This window comes from Ictalurus punctatus, chromosome 11 (assembly GCF_001660625.3).
Source record: "Ictalurus punctatus breed USDA103 chromosome 11, Coco_2.0, whole genome shotgun sequence".
Taxonomy (NCBI): domain Eukaryota; kingdom Metazoa; phylum Chordata; class Actinopteri; order Siluriformes; family Ictaluridae; genus Ictalurus; species Ictalurus punctatus.
This window is the reverse complement of record NC_030426.2, coordinates 1,639,449-1,658,912: the sequence shown is the minus strand read 5'-3', so window position 1 is coordinate 1,658,912 and position 19,464 is coordinate 1,639,449. Positions and strand designations below refer to the sequence as shown.

The following is a 19,464-nucleotide window of genomic DNA, read 5'->3' as shown; positions in this document are numbered from 1 at the left end:
CAAACTCCTCTTTCATCTATGTAGAACGTGCGCTGAGCATCAGCTAAAACAGTGCGATCATACGGATGAGGAGAGATAGAGAACATGGGCTTATGTCGAAATTGAGAAAGCTGTTGAAAAAGGTTACAAAATTCTATAAGTGTTTGAAGTGTGGCACTTTCCTAAAAGGTCTGATAAGCTTTTTACGAGATATATTAAAATGTTCCTCAAGACCAAACAGGAAAGTTCAGGTTATCTGTCCTGGGTCATTGATGAATCCTCTAAACATGAGTACATTTGCAAATATAAGTAGAACAAAGGGAGCACGTTGGATCAGAAATGTATCACCGTTAATCCTGCCAAAAGATCCGTGGCTAAACTCGCACTAAATTCGTTGTGGGGTAAGATGTGTCAAAGACCAGACAGGTCAAACACGACCTTAATTCGCGATCCTGCTGAGTTTTTACAGTTCATGTTCTCCGATATTTATAATGTGAGACAGTTCTCTTTTTTTGAATGAGATGGTGACGATGGTGCAGTGGCGTTACACAGACGAGAGACTGATTAAACCGCTGAACGCTAATGTATTCATCGGCATTTTCACTACAGCATACGATAGACTTGAGCTGTACAATTTGATGGATTGATTGGATCGGCGTTGTTTGTACACAGACACCGACAACGTCATTTTTAAAAGTAAGGAAGGTGACTGGATGCCGCCCTTAAGCGATTACTTGTGTGCTCTTACCAGCGAACTAGATGATGGTGATCAAATCGTAGAATTCATAAGCGCAGGTCCTAAAACCTGTGGTTACAAAACTGTAAAAGGAAAAACAACCATGAAAGCTAAAGGCATTAATTTAAATTGTATCAATGCTGAAATTGTCAATTGGAAATCACTGACAGAACTGGTGGACGAGCGAGTGAAAAATCCGGATCAAACTCATAACCACGCATAACCAAATCATGAGAGATAAAAAGGGGTTTCATTTGAGACACAAATCACAGTTGAAAAGGTTCAGTCTTGTGTACGATAAGCGTGTTTTATTACCTGATTTTACAACTCTCCCTTACGGTTATTAAGACTATTCGTGTATATATGTGTATATAGTTTCTGTTGATGCATTTTGTAATGAAAATATGAACATGACTGCTTTTGACGCTAGGATGCAACTTCCCTTTTCATGTATCGTATGTGGACCGAGTAATAGCGGAAAATCTTATTTTATCAAAATGTTGTTGGAAAACTGTAAAGAGGCAATGTCGGTAGTTCCCGAAAACATTGTCTGGTGTTATACGTGTTGGAAACCTCTGTATGATGAAATGATGACCAGAATAAATATAAAATTTCTTCAAGGAATCCCTGATTCTTTGTGTGATGACGAACTATTTCTTCCCAATAAAAAAAACTTGCTGGTAATCTATGACTTGATGGAATCTGCCAGTAAAAATGATGAAGTAGAAAAGGCTTCACCTACCTTTGTTCAAAACTTTTTTTTCAAGGCAAGATTAGCAGAACAATCAACCTGAACACCAACCACATGGTTCTTTTTAAAAACCCTAGAGACAAATTACAGATCAGCATACTGGCTCATCAACTCTATCCGGGTAACAGCAAGTATTTTTTAGAATGCTTTCTCGATGCCGTCTATAGACCTTACGGGTATTTATTTGTTGACCTGAAAGCACAAACAGCAGAAGAACTTCGTCTCCAGTCAGGGTTGTTTCTGGGAGAGAAACCGGTTGTGTAAGTTCCGAAGAAGAAAAAAAACTTTAAAGTATCGACAACAAATGTCTGATCGATTGAAAAAAACCCTTCCACTGCTGAATTCATTACACCGGTCTCCACCCCGTAGGAGATATATTACATGATACGCCCACAGATCTCATCCTGAGCATATGTGAACTAGCTTTAAACATACTCAGGGGAAACATACCGCTGATGACAAAATAGTATCGGGTTTTAAAAAAACAAAAAAAATGGATCGAACAGTTTGTAGATAAAAGACTGTCCGTAGAATTAAATAGGAAAGTTATTAATCAATCCAGAGGATTTGTTCTGCCTTTGCTCAGTGTAGCCATTCCTTTTATAAGCAGCTTAATTGCATCCCACAACAATTAACATGGAGACGGCGGAGAAAATGTATTCAGTCCCTCAACATCAGCTCGATAAACTCAGAAACATCACCGCAGAGAAGGAAAGCTTAAGAAAGACTGTCGAAAACAACTTGGATGATGCAATATGAGATATTTTATCAAGGACTGATCTGAACAATTACGATAAGGTGAAACTCTACGTGTTGGTGCTGCACGTTGCCTCCTCGAAGGCTTTGTCCAAAGGGGTATCCTTACAGGATGTGTGCTGCTTCTGCAGGGTAGTCTACGCACTTTGACCATATAGTACAGTTATAGAAGGGATTTATTTATAATTGCACTATTCATTGTCATCCAGATGAGGATAGATTCCCTTTTGAGTCTGGTTCCTTTCCAGGTTGCTTCCTCATATAATCAACATCAACAGGGGCATGGCTGTCCGAAATGGCAGCCACGTAAACCTGATTGCAGAAGGAGCCAACCCCACTGAGAAACATCCTTGTAAGAACTCCAGGACTGTAGGTATTGCGCAGTTCACTGGGTCTAGCTGACATTCCTCACACCACAAGACAAAAAGATGCCACGTGAGCCCATATAACCCCTAGAAAAGTTGTCATCTCCACTGTAGAAAGCATACTTTTCTTGAGGTTCAACCTGAGCCCCAAGCTCCTCATGTGGGCGAGAACAATAACTTGATTTGGAAGTGCCAGTTCCCTGGGTCATGCTAGAATTAACCAGTCGTCCAGGTAGTTTAGTACACAGGTGCCCTGGAGTCACAAGAGAGCCAGAGCAGCATCCATGCACTTTGTGAAGATGCGAGGGGATAAAGCTAGCCTGAAGGGAAGAACCTGATATCGGTATGCACTGTCTCCAAATGCAAACCTCAGGAACTTCCTGTGACTGGGGAATATTCCTATGTGGAAATATGCATCTTTCAGATCTATCGTCACAAACCAATCCTCGAGCTGAATCTGTGTCACAATAAGTTTGATCGTCAGCATCTTGAACCTGTATGTCTGAAGAGTATGGTTCAGATGACACAGATCTAAAATTGGCCTCATACTCCCATCTTTTTTGCGGACCAGGAAATAACGGCTGTAAAAACCTAAGGGAGGGCCCTTAGGGAACGAGGTGCATGTTCTGTGGACCCTTTGTCCAAAAGGGATCTTACTTCTTGCACTAACGTTGGGCTCTGTTCTGTGCTGACTGCTGTGGTGAGCACACCTCTGAACTGGGGGGGTCAAGCTCTGAACTGGACCCGGTAATTATTTTCTGTGGTAGACAGAACCCATGGACACCCATTTGGCACTAGTTTCCATGCTGCCAGATGGTCTTTTAGTGATCTTTTAGCTTTTTCACATTTTGTTGGAGGAAAAGCATCAGATTTTCATTGCCCTGTGACAGCTCGCTGACCAGAGAAGACTGAAAACGTGGGATGGCCTTGACTAGGGCAGGCCCTACAGTAGCACTGGGGGATATCTGCTCTAGCAAATTCATGTCCCTTGATACGTCCCTCCGTGGCCCATCCGGACCGTTCCTTCTTTGTCTGCTTTGCTTTTATGATCATTCTTAGATCAGGCCTGTTAGCAGGCTGTGGCTGCCCAGTCCCCCTGGCTCTCCACGGGGGGAGGCGAGCCGCCACACTGGCCTTCTGTGCCTCCCTTGCACTAGCACGAAATCCACTCATGGATGCCGGGCAAACTCGACACAACGGGGAAGGAACTGCCTGAACGCTGCCGTTTGCTGTTTTGCCTCGCATTAACCGCGCCACCAAACAGGGCATAAGGTTTAACGGGGGCGTCCAGCAAGGAGACCTTATCTTTGTCCCCAATCCCTGAGAGGTTAAGCCATAGGTGCCTCGCCGCCACAACCAAGCTACCCATTGAACGGCCGATATCACGGGCCGTTTGCTTGGTCGAACAGAGAAACAAATCTGTGGTGTGGCGAGGCGCAGCTCTGCCACTGCCTCGGGCCCAATTCCCTCCCCAGTATCGAGCTCACTCAGCAGGTCTGCTTGGTAGGCCTGCAACACTGCCATTGTATGCAGTAACCCACAAACAAGACCTGCTGCCGCATAAGCTTTGCCCACCAACACAGAGGTGGCCTTACATGGCTTGGAAGGTAAAGTTGGCCCCCCTAAATTACCTGCCATTGATGGAGAGAGGTGGCTCGCAAGTGCCTCCTCCACCTTCTTCATTGCTAAATAGCCGTGCTGCTCACTCCCCATGACAGCTGAGCAATGAGTAATGACGTTGCCGGGTTATAAACACTGCTAGTGTATGGTTTTCCCCAGAAGCATGATATCTCATCATACAGTTCTGGAAAAAAAGGGAGATTTCTGTGGTGTGAGGGAGATTTATATTTATTTTAACTGGAGAGGAAGCGCTCATCCAGCCTGCTACGAGGCTCTGAAACCCGACTCCCTTAGGACGAGAAGAGAGCGAGTTGCGAGCCGAGCTGCCTAATCGTAAAACGTTCACAATGCTGACAGTCAGACCCGTTGAGGGCTGCTATGGCATGCTCCATCCCTAAACACTTCACACAGAAAGCGTGTCCGTCTCCTCCAGTGATGAAACGGGAGCAAGGCGTAACACACTTTCTGAATTTTCTCTCGCTCATTCTTTCTTTCTCTTGTCTTTTCTTTTAAAAAGGGATAGAAAAGTTTTGATTTTAAGATTTTAAGAAAATATACAAGAGAAATGAAGCGTCTTTTTGTTACACAAACAACGGACATACAGTCTCGCTGAAGATAATAAGGCTGACGGCACGGTTCACAGGTGCCATGTATATGTGTATCAAGCGACGCGCTTAATTGCCACATCACCTGATCATGGCAGGCCTATAAATAAAGGCATGATTTTACACAAGCTTCAGATGCTGGTCCGAGCGCAAGGGCGCTCCCATAGTGTTATGCTAAATGCAACGTCGAGATCCCTTTGAAAGGGAACTCTGATTTCATCAGTAAATAAGATTTGGGCCACTTTTGCCAAAGGTGTTCAGTAGAACTGAGATCAGGGCTCTGTGCAGGCCACTCATATTTTTCCACTCCTCCTCATGGACCTCATTTTGTGCACAGGGGCATTGTCATGCTGGAACATGTTTGGGCCCCTTAGTTCCAGTGAATTTATTTGTAATGCTACAGCATACAAAGACAGGATGATTCCAATTTTTTGTCAAGAATTTGGGGAAGGCACACAAACTTTTGGCCATATAATGTAAATGAAATATAATCAGACTGAAGATACCATGATAAATGTTACACTCGTGTCACAATAAATTCAAATGCAGTGGCCTTGGTCAGTGGGTGAACAGATAATAAGGATTTAAAAAATGTTTAAAATAACTTGTTACGAAAAGGATATTTCCCATAAACTCCATTACAGAATACATTCATGATGTGCCATTCACATGAAGCCAGAATGACTTATTATAAATACAATTCAAGGCCATGTTTCGCTTTTTCATAAATGTACAAAATTTTTAACATATTAATTCAGTAGCGATCTAAAGAGCAACTTTCTGAATTAATTTGAACCATTCTTAATATTTTCAGCATCAACAAACAGCAAATTATAAAGTTTCATCTTTATTTCACTTTGTCAGTAAGACATTCTCATTACACATTTGGTTATTAAAAAGTGTACAAAAGCACAAAAGGCTCAAAATTTAAGCATCAAAGTCAGGGTTTATAAAATATAATGGTATATTTTGCATTAAAGCTGTTTTACACATAGAAGTTCAAGTAATAAACGAAAATCCTAAAAATCCTATTTAGTGCAGAATTTGAACTACATAAAAAAGCCATTTCAGTCTTGATTATTTCCCTAACCATCTTCAATCCATATGCTGGCCACTATAAACTAATTATCATAGAGGACAGAAAGTAGAAAAAAAGATCACAAGGAGCTCTTAGTGAAACTGGTCACTGATCATGTAGGTATGCGCAACTTTTTTGTAAACTGTAGCTGAACCAGGTCATTTCAAAGCAGAAGTATTCAAATTATTCTGCACTTGAGAATAGGTGACTACAGAGTTAATGCAATTCAGTAACCAGTTTATTATCTGTATACAGATGTGACAAATTAAAAAGGTACAGTTATTATGACACTTTCTGTTGGTTTTTCCTTTTTATCTGACTTTATATCTAAGTACTTTCTGTTTAAAATGTCATTTTAGTAGAACCAAAATACAAAAAAAAACATTATTAAAACTTGAAATTGTGTTGAATGTGTAAACTGTACACCATAGACCAGTGCTAATACAATACAAAATTGATCATAAATATTTTTTTAAATAATTTTATAAAAAAGGACAGGCATAAACAGGGTACAAGGAAAACTGCATGCATGGAGTCCAGTGCATGCATGATCCTGCACAGTCATTGTTAATGTAAATGCAGTAAATATGTTCTATACCAGCAGACTTTGGTTATGTAAAACTTATTTTAGAGCCAATCTGGGCCATCACTGGAGCTCAGCCATGAAAGTTCTAGTCTTGCAGATGATGTAATAATCTCATTTCCTTTTGAGCAGCTGCTTCTCCAGATACTCCAATCGTGTAGTCATTGCTGACAGTGATACAATTAAGGACCCAGTATAGTGGAAAAATGCCGGTTACTTATGTAACTGTGGTTCTATGAACCACAAATAAACTTGGATACCTTCTTGTGTGCATGCTCGCATATGCAGGGACCTTTCAACAAAGTCAGATAATGATGTAGAATTGCAGTAAACGAATAGAAAGGTATGCTCTGAAAGTTGGCTTTAGGAAAATAAATAAATAAATAATAATGCTGCAAGGTCAATTGTCTGATTCACAAAATTGGGCGCAAAATTAAAAATAATTCACAAAGACTTGGCAGGAATCCCAGGTTCCTTGTAAGGAAAGGCCTTAAGGGACTTTTAGATTTGCCAGTTTCGAGGCAGTGAGCACATAGCTTTGCAATGTAAGCAGACACTGTCTACATGAGTGTGTATCTTGCTATATAGCTTTTTATACAGTGCATGTATAGACATAATATGGCGAACAAAGTGAAGCTAGCAATGCTAACATAGGAAAGGCTGCCTTGAATTTAGCAGGCATTCTACAAAAAATGGGCAAGTAATATGTAAAAAACTACACTCAGAGAGGTAGCAGAGATGAGATGAGAACAGGTTATGCCCAGCTTGGAGGACAGGATACCTGTAGCTCTGACTGTAGTCACCAACTGTCAAAGTGGTAGCTCATTATGGCATATACATGATCCAATATGTGTACAAGGTAAGAAGACCTTGTACGATGGCTGTATGATACTGGAAATTATCGCAAATACTGCATCATACGTTACTTTGTTGAAAGGTCAAGCCAGTCTCCAGGACCATCACTGGTCATCGCTGTATAAGTGGTTTGACCAGTATTTATGAAAATATTCCATCTGTCCCTTGAAATGATAACATGATAAATAATTTGTCTGTCATGGACAGATAGTTAATTCAATTCTCAAAACAATGCCTTTTTTGGAAACAAAAACACTTGTCACTGCTATATGCTTGGTATGGGAACTGCACTACAGAAGCTCATTTTTGATCACATTGTTTCACAGAACAGTGCAGTAGCTCATAGTATGATAAACAAATCCATGATCCCACTATCCTATACAAGGATATGTGGGCTACAAATAATGCAGACCATTGAGTGATCAAATGTAATCACCACAGAACCATCACAAATCTAGCTAGCTACCATCACTTTTTATACCACACATTATCGTACTGCCATCTTCAGTAGTACTATCTGACAACATTCTCACTGTGTACAATGGGCAACTGAAGAAGAAGTTTCATTTGGTCAGAGAAGCAGAACCAGATATTTCCATTTGCTATAAGTAGGGCTCCAGCAGTCAAAGTTAAATGATGGCACAAAAAAGATATTGAGATAAGATTAACCCAAGCTAATACCTACCTACTTACACTATGCAATGGAAAATGGACACATGTATTTGACCAGGGTATATTATTATATTAGTAACCAGGGTATAGTATTATATTAGTAATACTATACTAATTTGTAACTATACCAACATGCCAAACTGTAATGTCTGGTAGTGAAACACTATTACGGAATCAGACAGTCATATTACAGACTTCTTTATAGGAGGGTTTTTGGCTTAACTGAGTTGGATGTTGTAAAAAGAAAAAAAAAAAGTAAACATAAAAAGGTGTCTTCCACTTCCAATTATTAATGCAGCCAATTAAATTAATGCTATGCCTGCACCTAAATTTAACTCTAACCTTAATCTGAGTAACCAAATAGGAAAATCTCTCTCATATTCCTTTTTGTAGGAATGCATGCACGCACACACACACACACACACACACACACACACACACACACACACACACACACACACACACACACACACACACACTTCTATTATAAAAATTTTAGTTGATAAGGTACAGAACTAAAAAGGATATATTTCTTGTTGAGCTGGTTCAGAGTGACCATAGTAGCCTGCTGGAACTCCACAAGAGTATCACAGGCACAAGGGTCCTTGACCTCTATTTTACCCTGACTCTCTTCTGCAAACACATGAAGGAAGGAAGGAATTAAGGAAGGAGGGAAGGAAGGAAGGAGGGAAGAATACATTCTGTATTTGAGTAGCTTTTGTATTGGAATATTTGAAATTTGATTATTAAACTTGTATCCAGTAAATATGTGCTTGTTGCCATATGTTTTAGTACTCATGCCAACAAACACAATGTCCTCCAGATGGTTCAAGAGAATAATTTTTCAGTGGTGACAAAACACTGCCTCATTCATCTAATATATATACTCTGCTTGGTTTCAAATGTGTATTCATGTGTCTACCACTTTCTCTGTTACAGGGACCAAAATTTCTCTTTTCCACATACCTGGACAGACATTGAGTTTAAGGTTCTCTGCAATCTGGTTGAAGTCAGCGGTGAAGTCAGAGGTGTAGAAGAAATGTTTCTCCAGTGGCTCAGAGGCAATCTCTCTCAGCTCGTCCTCTACAGCTTTGCCCACACCAACAGCATACATTGTAATTCCTGTGAAACATAATACATGTAGCTCTTTAAGATTCATATCACAAACAGTGAAAAATAAATGTGGAACACTGCAGTTTTATGAAGATATGAGTAGTAGTTGTAAGTCAAGGTGTCTGGACTCATTTATCTTGATGTCTTGCAATTGGTACTTCATTAGCCTTTCAAACAGGGCTGACACATCCACAATGGCAACTGCCTAAAGTGGCATTTGAGCAATGGTGGCCAACTGTACCAAAACATATACCACGTGTGAGTTTGAATCTGTCATTTTACCTAGATAACTGTGAGCAAGCTATGCAAGCTCAGGGTGGCCTGAGCTTACCCTGGCCCTCACATACTCATGGTAGCCTTCTGATCCCAACTGTCATTAAAGGTGAGAGATGTTTTTGCATTGACACAGTGACATGTACTGAAATTTCCTCATGTCATTGTGTAAAAATGCTAATAAGACAGAGGTGGTGCATACAGAGATATGATGGTTTGTGTGATCCTACTTTAGAAGCTAAGATGGGAGTTATCTGTTGTTATGAAGTGTTTGGACACATTACGTGTACTATTTGTGCATTTGAAGTCGCACAGGACACTTATTTTATAGCATACTTCATCAGTGTTGAAAGTACAAAGACATTAACCATACAATAGTTAATCTGTGTATTGTGATTAACACTGATTAACATGTCTGTATTTTGCAATTTTGGGCTGCAGCTCACCTGCCTCCTTGGCCTTCTTGGCCCACTCTGTTATGTCATCCTGAGAACGTCCATCAGTAAACACCAGCCCAACCCGGGGTATGTTTCTTAAGGCAGCACGGGCACCCTCAGCCTCAGAGAAGCTATCCTGCACCAGGTGCTTTAGTGCTAGCCCTGTCATGGTTCCTTTCTCCATGTAGGCTACTTTCATCACAGCTGCCTTGATCTCTTCCTTGCTCTTGTACATACTTAGTGGGAACTCAGTCCTCACCTGGCTGGAGTACTGTACAAGACCCACACGTGTCCCATGAGCAGATATATCTAGTTGGTCCACAACCTGGTTGACAAACTGCTTGACAAGCTCAAAGTTTTCTGGTCGCACACTCTTAGAGCCATCAATCAAGAGAACCAGGTCAATGTTGGCTGATCTGCAGCCTAAAATTGAGGGAAGGTATATTAATGATAAGACAAAAAAGATTTTTTTAAAACAAAAAACAAAACAAACAAACAAAAACACCACATCTTAAACTTCTCTTGATCAATAATGTACAGTGTATCTGGAAAATATTCACAGCAAATTTGCAAAGATTTCAAACAAAGTTCTTTCACGTTGTCATTATGGGGTATTGTTTGTAGAATTTTGAGGGGAAAAAATGAATTTAATCCATTTTGGAATACGGCTGTATATTGTTCTGAAGGAACATCCATAGGTTGCTTTATTTAAATTAAACCAGGAGTAAACAGGGAGAGTAAAATATTTAGCTTGAATATTGATTTGTTGTACACAGTTCATACTTCCACAGCTCTTTCCATTGTCTTGGAGGAGATGACCCTCAGGGCAGATACAGCGATATGATCCTGGTGTACTCACACACTGGTGCTGACAGCCATGCTGTACTACATTACACAGGTTGTCCGCTAGAAAAAAACAACAACAAGAAACAGACAAGTGATTTAAAGAATTATTGATATGAAAATTGTTTGGAATATACCACTACATGCAATGATTGCCCAACCATTTTTAATTTTGCCTCAATGTACTGGCATTGCAAAACCACCAGTTATTTAAAAAAAAAAAAAAAAAAAAAAAAAAAAAAAAAATTATTGGTTTAATCTATCATGGCCATCTTTGTAATGTGATTAAAATAGGAATACTCCACATGTCTTAATTCGATTTGTGTTTACTTCAAACATGACTTTAGTCGGATTAAGGTAATCAATAATCTCTGTTTACATGGTAGTTTCTTAATCACAGTATTGTCTTAATTGGGTTACTGAATGTCTTTTTTGTTTAACCTTTTGATCTTTTGTTAAAAAAATTCACGTAAATACTCTGGAGTCAGAAAGTCTCCAAAACTACAATCTGAAGTCACCTACGTCACCACAAGTTGTTTATAAGGATTTCAAGAAAAAACCTCTACTCTCATCCAAAAACAAACTCAAGCATCTTCAGTTTGCCAGACACTACTTTAACTTCAAATAGGATCAGGTTCTATGGTCAGATGAAACCAAAATAGAGCTTTTTGGGGTTTATAAACACCAGAGGTGGGTTCTGGAACGCACAGAGAGGTAGCCATATGGAAAAGTACCCCATGCCCATGGTAACATATGGTGGTGGCTCTTTAATGTTTTGAGGCTGTTTTTCTGCCAGAGGACCTGGGCATTTTGTTAGGATACATGGCATCATGTACTCATCAAATATCAATGGATATTAAATGAAAACCTGACTGCCTTTGCCAGAAAGCCAGAAAATGCCATGGTTGGATCTTCCAGCAGGACACTGATCAAAAACATACATCAAAATCAACAAAAAAATGGTTTACTGACCACCAAATCAAGTTCCTGCCATGGCCATTCCAGTCCCTTGACTTGAAACCCATAGAAAACCTGTGGGGTTAACTGAAGAGGAGAGTCCAGCGTGGACCTCGAAATTTGAAGGATCTGGAGAGATTCTGTATGGAGGAATGGTCTCAGATCCCTTGCCATGTATTCTCCAACCTCATCAGGCATCATAGGAGAAGACTCAGAGCTATTATATTGGCAAAGGGAGGTAGCACAAAGTATTGACTAAAATGGTGCCAATAATTGTTGCACACCTATATTTAATATTTAACAAAGGTATTTTTTTATAAACCTGTTTTGATTTCAATTGTTTGATTTCCATGAGAGAAGAGTATATTTGAATTGTTTTAACAAAATATCAATAGGTTCAACAATAAAGAATTATTCACAGCCTTTGCCAATATTAGTGGAGGGCATTAATATATATATATATATATATATATATATATATATATATATATATACACACACACACACACACATACATACATACATACATACAAACACACAGTATATATTTGCAGTATTCAGATCCCTTTACTACTTGCACACTAATGTGCTTTAGATTTGATTTTGAATCAATCATCAATCTATTCTTGCTTGCCAATGATGTTGTGAAAACATGTTCTTAGAGATTTTTGAAAATTACTTAAAAATCAAAAACTGAAATCACATATTTTGAGGCATTGTGACTTTTGCCACGCACCTCCAGAGATGTGGGCTTGGTTCCCGCCTCTGCCTTGTGTGTGTGGAGTTTACATGCATGCATGCACACATATATACGTATGTATATATACATACAAACATACATTCATATGTGTGTGTGTGAATATATATATATATATATATATATATATATATATATATATATATATATATATGGGCTGTAACGCATGCGATTAATCTAAATATTTTAACGCATTATTTTTTTATGCAAATTAATCATTTGACAATCAAGTTTGCCCCCAACTTCTTCCCGTTATCACAGCGCGGATGGTTACCTAGCCTTGTGTGATTAGGGCACAGCACAAGCGAGTAATACAATGACAGAGGAGACGGTGTCCGCTCTGTTGAACGACAAGTTTCCGTATAAAAAGCTTCGAGATGGAAGTTTTGATAAAACCAAAGTTGTGTGGACTTATTACAGTGATTTTGCGGAAGCATGCGCTAGCCAGTTTATCAAAGTTGCAAATGAGTGGGAAATAACTGGCAAGGTCACAACTATAGGAACAGACAGCGCTCGTGATAAGATTGAGTCTACCATTCGAGCATGTGCCGTGTGTGGCGCATATGATACAAAGGGTGATCACCGTGGTTTTACGGGACAGCGGATTTGACAGCATTTTAGCCAAGTGCCGTAAAATAGTAGGACACTTCAGACACAGTCCCGCAAACACCGTGGAGCTGAAAGCTCAGCAAGCCTCTCATGGACTAATAGAGGAACCCCTTGTCCAGGATATACCGACACGCTAGAATTCAACTCTTGAAATGGTAAGGCGGATTCAACACAACAAAGATCCACTGAAAGCAACGCTGGCACAGCAGAATCACAACTTCGCCATGCTAACCTCAGCTGAATAATACAGGTTGGCAAAGTTGGAAACGGTGCTGGAGCCCTGCAGGTAATGTGATTTCTCTGTCTTCTCCAAATTTACTGATAAAAATAAGTCATTTGTAAGTCATCTAGACATAATTTGTAGTCATTAAGTCAATTTTGTGGTGCTCTGTTTGCACTGTAGCTACATCACTGAGCTCCTAGGTGGTGAAAAGTATGTATCCTGCTCCATGGTCCTACCCGCATCGTCATCACCTGAGTACGATGGAGGTCTCTGATGTTGACCCTGCCTACATAGTGCACTTCAAGGCTGCATTCACAAAGGACCTCAACGGGCGAAAGGAGAACTCAAACCTGTGGTAGTTAAAGGTGGCGACCGCTCTAGATCCTAGGTTCAAAGACCTTAGGTGCTTGCCCAGAGCAGAGAGGGGAGAGGTGTGGCAAAAGCTGAGTGAGATTTTGAAGGATAGAGAACCTGCACCAGAGACTTCTGGAAAAAAGTGGAGCCAGAGCCACTAAAGAAGATGGCCCTCCTACTCATGGGATCAGAGTCGGAGTCTGATGAAGAGGTACTGTCCACAGATAAATCTCTAGAGAGGTACAAGGCAGAGCCCTGTGTCAGCATAGAAACATGTCCACTACAGTGGTGGTCATCACAAGCAGGTACATATGGTAAGCTGGCCCATATTGCAAAAATGTACTTGGCTACACCTGCCTCAACAGTGCCATGTGAGATACTGTTCTCTTTGGCAAGCCACATTCTGCAGAAGAGGTCAGCTCTATCATCTGAAAATGTGAACAAGCTAGTCTGCCTGAGCAATTGGTTAAAAGAAGAGTAAACTGTATGATTGGTTGACAGGAGGCATGTTGCACAGATGCACACTGTTTGAAGTGATTATCTTCAACCAAGAATGTAGAGATTGCTCACACTGTCTCTTCACAGACATTATGGCATTCCATTTCTAAAATAAGCCTACTTATTGTTGCATTCATTTGAGTTGATGTTACTATGCAAAACATTTACAGGTAAGCTATTTGTGACTTTGTAGCAGACATTACTTTGTAACAGTTGTTGGTTTCTGCTCAATATGTCTGCAGTTCAAATGGATGCCTCAACAATTTAAGAGATGTTGTGGTTAACGGTTGCAATAATAAAACTGAAGAATCTGTTTCCTTATTTTCCATGCATTTATTTATTTCAACTGAACGTTTAAATCCTAGTATTTCTAAATTTGCGATTAATCATGATTAATCACAACCCATGACTGTGATTAACTCGATTTAAATTTTTAATCGATTGATATTCATTCATTAAAATATCCAAAATTCTTCCGAGCGCCATAAAACAAAGTTTTGCCAGAAAGACAATCTTGAAATCTTGAGAAAATGTCACAATAGTCATAATAAGCATTTTTTAAAACAGTAAATCATTACTTTAAATGTCAAAAGAGAAAAAAAGTTACTGCCCCTGTTGCTCACTAACTTTGGACAACTTACTACATTATTTCAGATTTGCTGTTATTAGTGGCAAAAGGAAGTCTGGAAAAGCCATATTATAGTCTAAGGGCTTTGGCAAAATGATATATTGTATATGTTTTTTAGAGTCATTCCAGGATGCAGGAACAAACACTAGGAAACCTTTAAAGTTCAAAGATGGATGACTTTATATCTGTGATTCTGAAAATGTATACAATTACAGCAAAACTTTCCTCAAAGTAAAAGATTGAAAATCAAGTTTTGATATATGGTTTTAACATAAGAATCTGTTATAGGAATTTCCAAAATATGTTGGAATATTCAGTTTAAGAACTTTAATTCTACTCCAACAAATAGACACTTCAAAAGTATGTACTTTAATTGGTCCATACATACCCTGGCAGGTCTTTCTATCCGCTTGAAGTGTGTATCCCTCGTTACAGCGGCAATGGTATCCCTTTAATATGCTCACACATTCATGATCACAGCTTTGATTCCCAAAGGAACAATAGTCAATCACTGGAAAAGCAAAGACATAACAGGCTTCATGAAGTTTTATGGAAATTTATAGTTGGTGACTAAATTTATATGAATGTATCAAAAGGGGTCAAATTAAATTGTAGAATTCCTTGTCAGTAGGGTGGTAGTGTACACCTTTTGTGTCTAAAGGTAATTACAATGAAATTATGTACCTTAAATCATTTTAAAAGACACATTTGTATTTTTTTTTTTTTTTTTTTTACAAGGAATTGTAGTTATAAAAGATACAAACAAAGAGTACTATTTCATCCACCAGGAAAGGTGCAGTGTAGAACAGCCATATTTGCTCACTGATTGGCTGACCCCCCTAGATAAAAATGTGCATGAGTTGCTGGGTGTAAAAGTTACTGTTGTACCACAGACATCCATATAGTTGGTGGTGATATACACCTAAAAGTTGGACAAGCTAATGTGTTAAGAGAAATTACAAGGAGTAGCAAGTAATTATGCGCTGATGTAATTTTTTGGGCTCCAGTGCATTTTATTTACATTTCTTAATAATCAAAATAATTCAACCCCCATTGCAAATCAGGTTTATCATCAAAATTGACAGACTTTCAGCTGTTTGTAATGAACAAATCAAACCAAAGCAATTATACTAGTTCAACAGAATGAATGCATCAAGTGGTTTCCCCAAATTCAACTGAAAATGCAACTTTCAATTATTTTTCCAGTTTCAAAATTATTCAACCCCTTCCTGACAAGCATCTTTAGTACTTAGTAGAGCACCTGTTTGCTGTTATGACCTGCTGCAAATGAGATGCCTAGCCAGACACCACCTTCTGGTTCCTGAGGAATCTTAGCCCATTCCTCATGAGCAATGGCCTCCAGTTCAGTAATATTCTTGGGTTTGTGTGTTGCAACCGCCTTCTTCATATCCCACCAGAGATTTTCTATGGGGTTTAAGTCAGGTGACAGTGATGGCTCTGAAGAATCTTCCAGGACTTCTTCTGCAACCAAGCCTTGGTGAAATTTGAGATATGTTTGAGATCATTGTCCTGTTGGAAGGTCAAACAACACCCAAGCTTCAACTTCCTCACAGATGGCAAGATGTTTTCTCCTAGGATTTCCTGATACCTCAATGAATCCACCTTACCTTCCAAACACTGCAGGTTTCCAGTGCCAGAGGATGAAAAGCAGCCCCAGAGCATCACTGAGCCACCATCTTGCTTGACTGTGGACAGAGTGTTCTTTCTTCATTCTTCTTTCTCCAGACATACCGCTGATCCATTGTGGCGAAAAGTTCCAGTTTTGTTTCATCACTTCACAGAACAGAATCCCAAAGCTTATGTGGCTTATTTATATGATTTTGAGCCAACTTTTCTTGTGCTTTTGGGTCAGTAGTGGTGTTCTGGCATGGAAACCTTCTGCATTTAGTACGTAACAGACTGTGCTCACTGAAACCTCAGTGCCTGTTGCCACTAAGTCTTGTTGCAGGTCTTTTGCAGTCACTCAAGGGTTTTCACAACCTGCCTTTTCAAAATCTGGTTGCAGCCATTGATAGCTTCCTTTTTCTGCCCCAACCAGGTTTTTCATGCATTTTCTGCCCCTAGCCAGTTCAGGTATTTCATGTGTTCCAGCTCAAACACATCTGGTGCAACTAATGAATCCCCTGATTAGTTGCATCAAGGGTGCTTGAGACAACACCTGTTTTGCATATTTGTTCTGTTGTGAGGGATTCTATTCAGGAGGTTGATACATTTTTAAACTAGAGAAATCATTATAAGTTGCATTTTCAGTTGAATTTGAGGGAACCACTTGAAACATTCGTTGTTTAACTATTTCAGTTGCTTTTATTTGATTTGGTCATTGCAAACAGCTGAAAGCCTATATATTTTGATAATAAACCTGATTTGCAATGGGGGTTGAATACTTTTGATTGCAACTGTATATGTCTGAATGTCCTGGTATATATGTGGCCACTAGAAGTGCCTATGGAATTCCAGTGTGTGGGTGAGCCTGGATGAGTGTCAAAGGTTGAGGCATGTCCCCACCACAGCACTTTGACCCTGAATGAGATGGGAACATAACCTGGAGGCCCTCCATCTGGGTTGGGCTCACCCCAAGTGCCGGTTTCCAACTACCATGAACCAGAGCCACAATTTGCATTTCAAGGACTATAGTTTCTGGTGGGCACTCATAATATGGGGCTCCCACTGGCAGGAGAGGGCAATGGACTTGATGTTCTTTGAATCTGGTCAATATGACAGCACAAAATTAAACCATGAAACAAAGAGTGCCCAACTCTCCTGGCAAGGGTTATGGCACTTAGCCTGCTCAATGTAGATCAAGTTCTTATCGTCTGTCCAGACCAGGAATAGGTGTTCTGTTCCCTCCAGCAGTTTTACTGCCAAGAGGTCCTGGGCCACAATATTGTCATTACGCTCCACAGCAGTGAGATGATGCACAGAGAAGGCACAGGGGTGCAGGTTACTCTCAGAGCTGGACTGTTGGGAAAGAACTGCCCCTATGCCTACATCACAGGCATTCACCTCTACCATAAAAGGGAGCTCAGGATATGGGTGCTGCAGGAATGGGTGCATGGTCAGGTGGTGCTTGAGCTCTTTAAAGTCTCCTGGGCTTCTGAGTTCAACTGAAACTGCCTGGTAGACTTGTTTGTAAAGTGTTATGGTTGTATGGTGCTAAAATTCTGGAAGAAGAGCCAGGAAAAATGCTCAGTAATGCCTAGAAAGCATTTTAGTAAAGCCCAGAAAGCAAAGGATTTGGTGGAGAGATGTCAGACATGGCCAGTCCATGACTGCCTTGATCTTGGTTGGGTCCATGCTCAGATAATCCTTGAATACCACCAAACCTCCAAAAGGTGACTGAGCACAGAAAAGTGTTTTCTCCAATTTTACATAGAGATCGTTCTCTAGGAGCAACTGGAGAACCCTTCTGACATGAACTATGTATTCATCCATCGACAGACAGCAGATGAGAATGTCATCTAGATAGACAAACATTTAGGGTCAAGGGCCTCCCTTAGGACCTTGTTGATGTCATGATGGAAGATTGCTGGTGCATTCATCAGTCCAAGGGCATTACCAGGTACTCAATTGTCAAACAGAGTGAGGAAGGCCCTCCTAAACTGATCCCGAGATTGAGTTGTAAAGGGTGATTGCTCTTGACCATGATCTTGTTTAGGTCCTGGGGATCCCATATGGATCTGTAAAAGGAGCCGGAGATGAGCTGTTTGAAGTGATTATTAAAGCAGTGAATATAAATCTCAATCACACCACAGAAAACTCCCCTTTTTTTCAGAAGTGCATGATGAAATATCATGCTTCTAGGGAAAACCATACACTAGCCGTATTTATAACCCCGTAACGTCGGATGATTCGGTCAACGTGGGGAATAAACAGCACTGCTATTTAGCCATGCCGAAGGCGGAGGAGGCACTTGCGAGTTACCTCTCTCCATCGATGGCAGGTAATTCAGGGGGCCGGCTTTGCCATACAAGCCATGTAAGGTGATCTTGGCTTTTGTGTGCAAGGCCTATGCAGCAGCAGGTCTCGTCTGCGGCCACAGTCACAGCCTGCTAATAGTCCTGATCTGAAAATGATTATGAAGGTCAAGTAGACAAAGAAGGAGCAGAACTGAATAACCACAGAAGGACGTGTCAGGGGACGTGTGGTTGTTAGGGTAGTTAGCCCTCAGTACTACTGTAGGGCCTCCCCTAGCCAAGGCTGTCCCAAGTTTTCAGTCTTCTCGGGTCAGTGAGCTGTCACAGGCAAGGAAAAGATGATGCCTTCCCTCCAACAGAATGTGGAAGAGTTAATGTCACTAAAAGACTATCTGGCAGCATGGAAACTACTGCCAAATGTGTCTCCATGGGTTCTGTCTACCGTAGAAAATGGTTACCAGATCCAGGTCAGAGTTACCCCCCCCCCCAAGTAGGGTTGGCTCCTTCTACAATCAGGGTCATCATGGCCACCATTTTGCCCAGCCCCACCCCTATTGATGGAGCCTCTGTTGGGCAACATCCCATCCCAAATCTAACATTGAGGTTTGTGTATGGTGTCAGGCAGCTGACACCCATCTGCAGGGCACGCATACCTTCCTGGGACCTTTCTGTGGTCCTGGAAGGTGTGTCAGGTGACCCATTTGAGCCCTTAGAGTCAGCTACAGAGAAGCTTCTGACTCTAAAGGTAGCTCTTTTGCGGGCCCTGACATCACTTAAGCAAGTAGGAGATCTGTAAGCTCTCTCTCTTGCCCCTTACTGCCTTGACTTTACCCCTGG

At 40.5% G+C, this 19,464-nt stretch overlaps 1 protein-coding gene across 1 annotated transcript in view; it reads right to left on the bottom strand.

Annotated features, from left to right (window-relative positions):
• Positions 1 to 5,663: 5,663 nt before the first annotated feature.
• Positions 5,664 to 19,464, bottom strand: part of matn4 (matrilin 4) — a 27,204-nt gene continuing 13,403 nt past the window's right edge. The window contains exons 6-11 of the mRNA XM_017479162.3: positions 15,081 to 15,203; positions 10,607 to 10,729; positions 9,833 to 10,246; positions 8,967 to 9,122; positions 8,529 to 8,633; positions 5,664 to 6,646 (exon numbers count right to left, since the gene is read on the bottom strand). Coding sequence (XP_017334651.1) covers positions 6,588 to 6,646; positions 8,529 to 8,633; positions 8,967 to 9,122; positions 9,833 to 10,246; positions 10,607 to 10,729; positions 15,081 to 15,203 — 980 coding nt within the window. The 3' untranslated portion in view covers positions 5,664 to 6,587. The remainder of the gene's footprint in view (positions 6,647 to 8,528; positions 8,634 to 8,966; positions 9,123 to 9,832; positions 10,247 to 10,606; positions 10,730 to 15,080; positions 15,204 to 19,464) is intronic.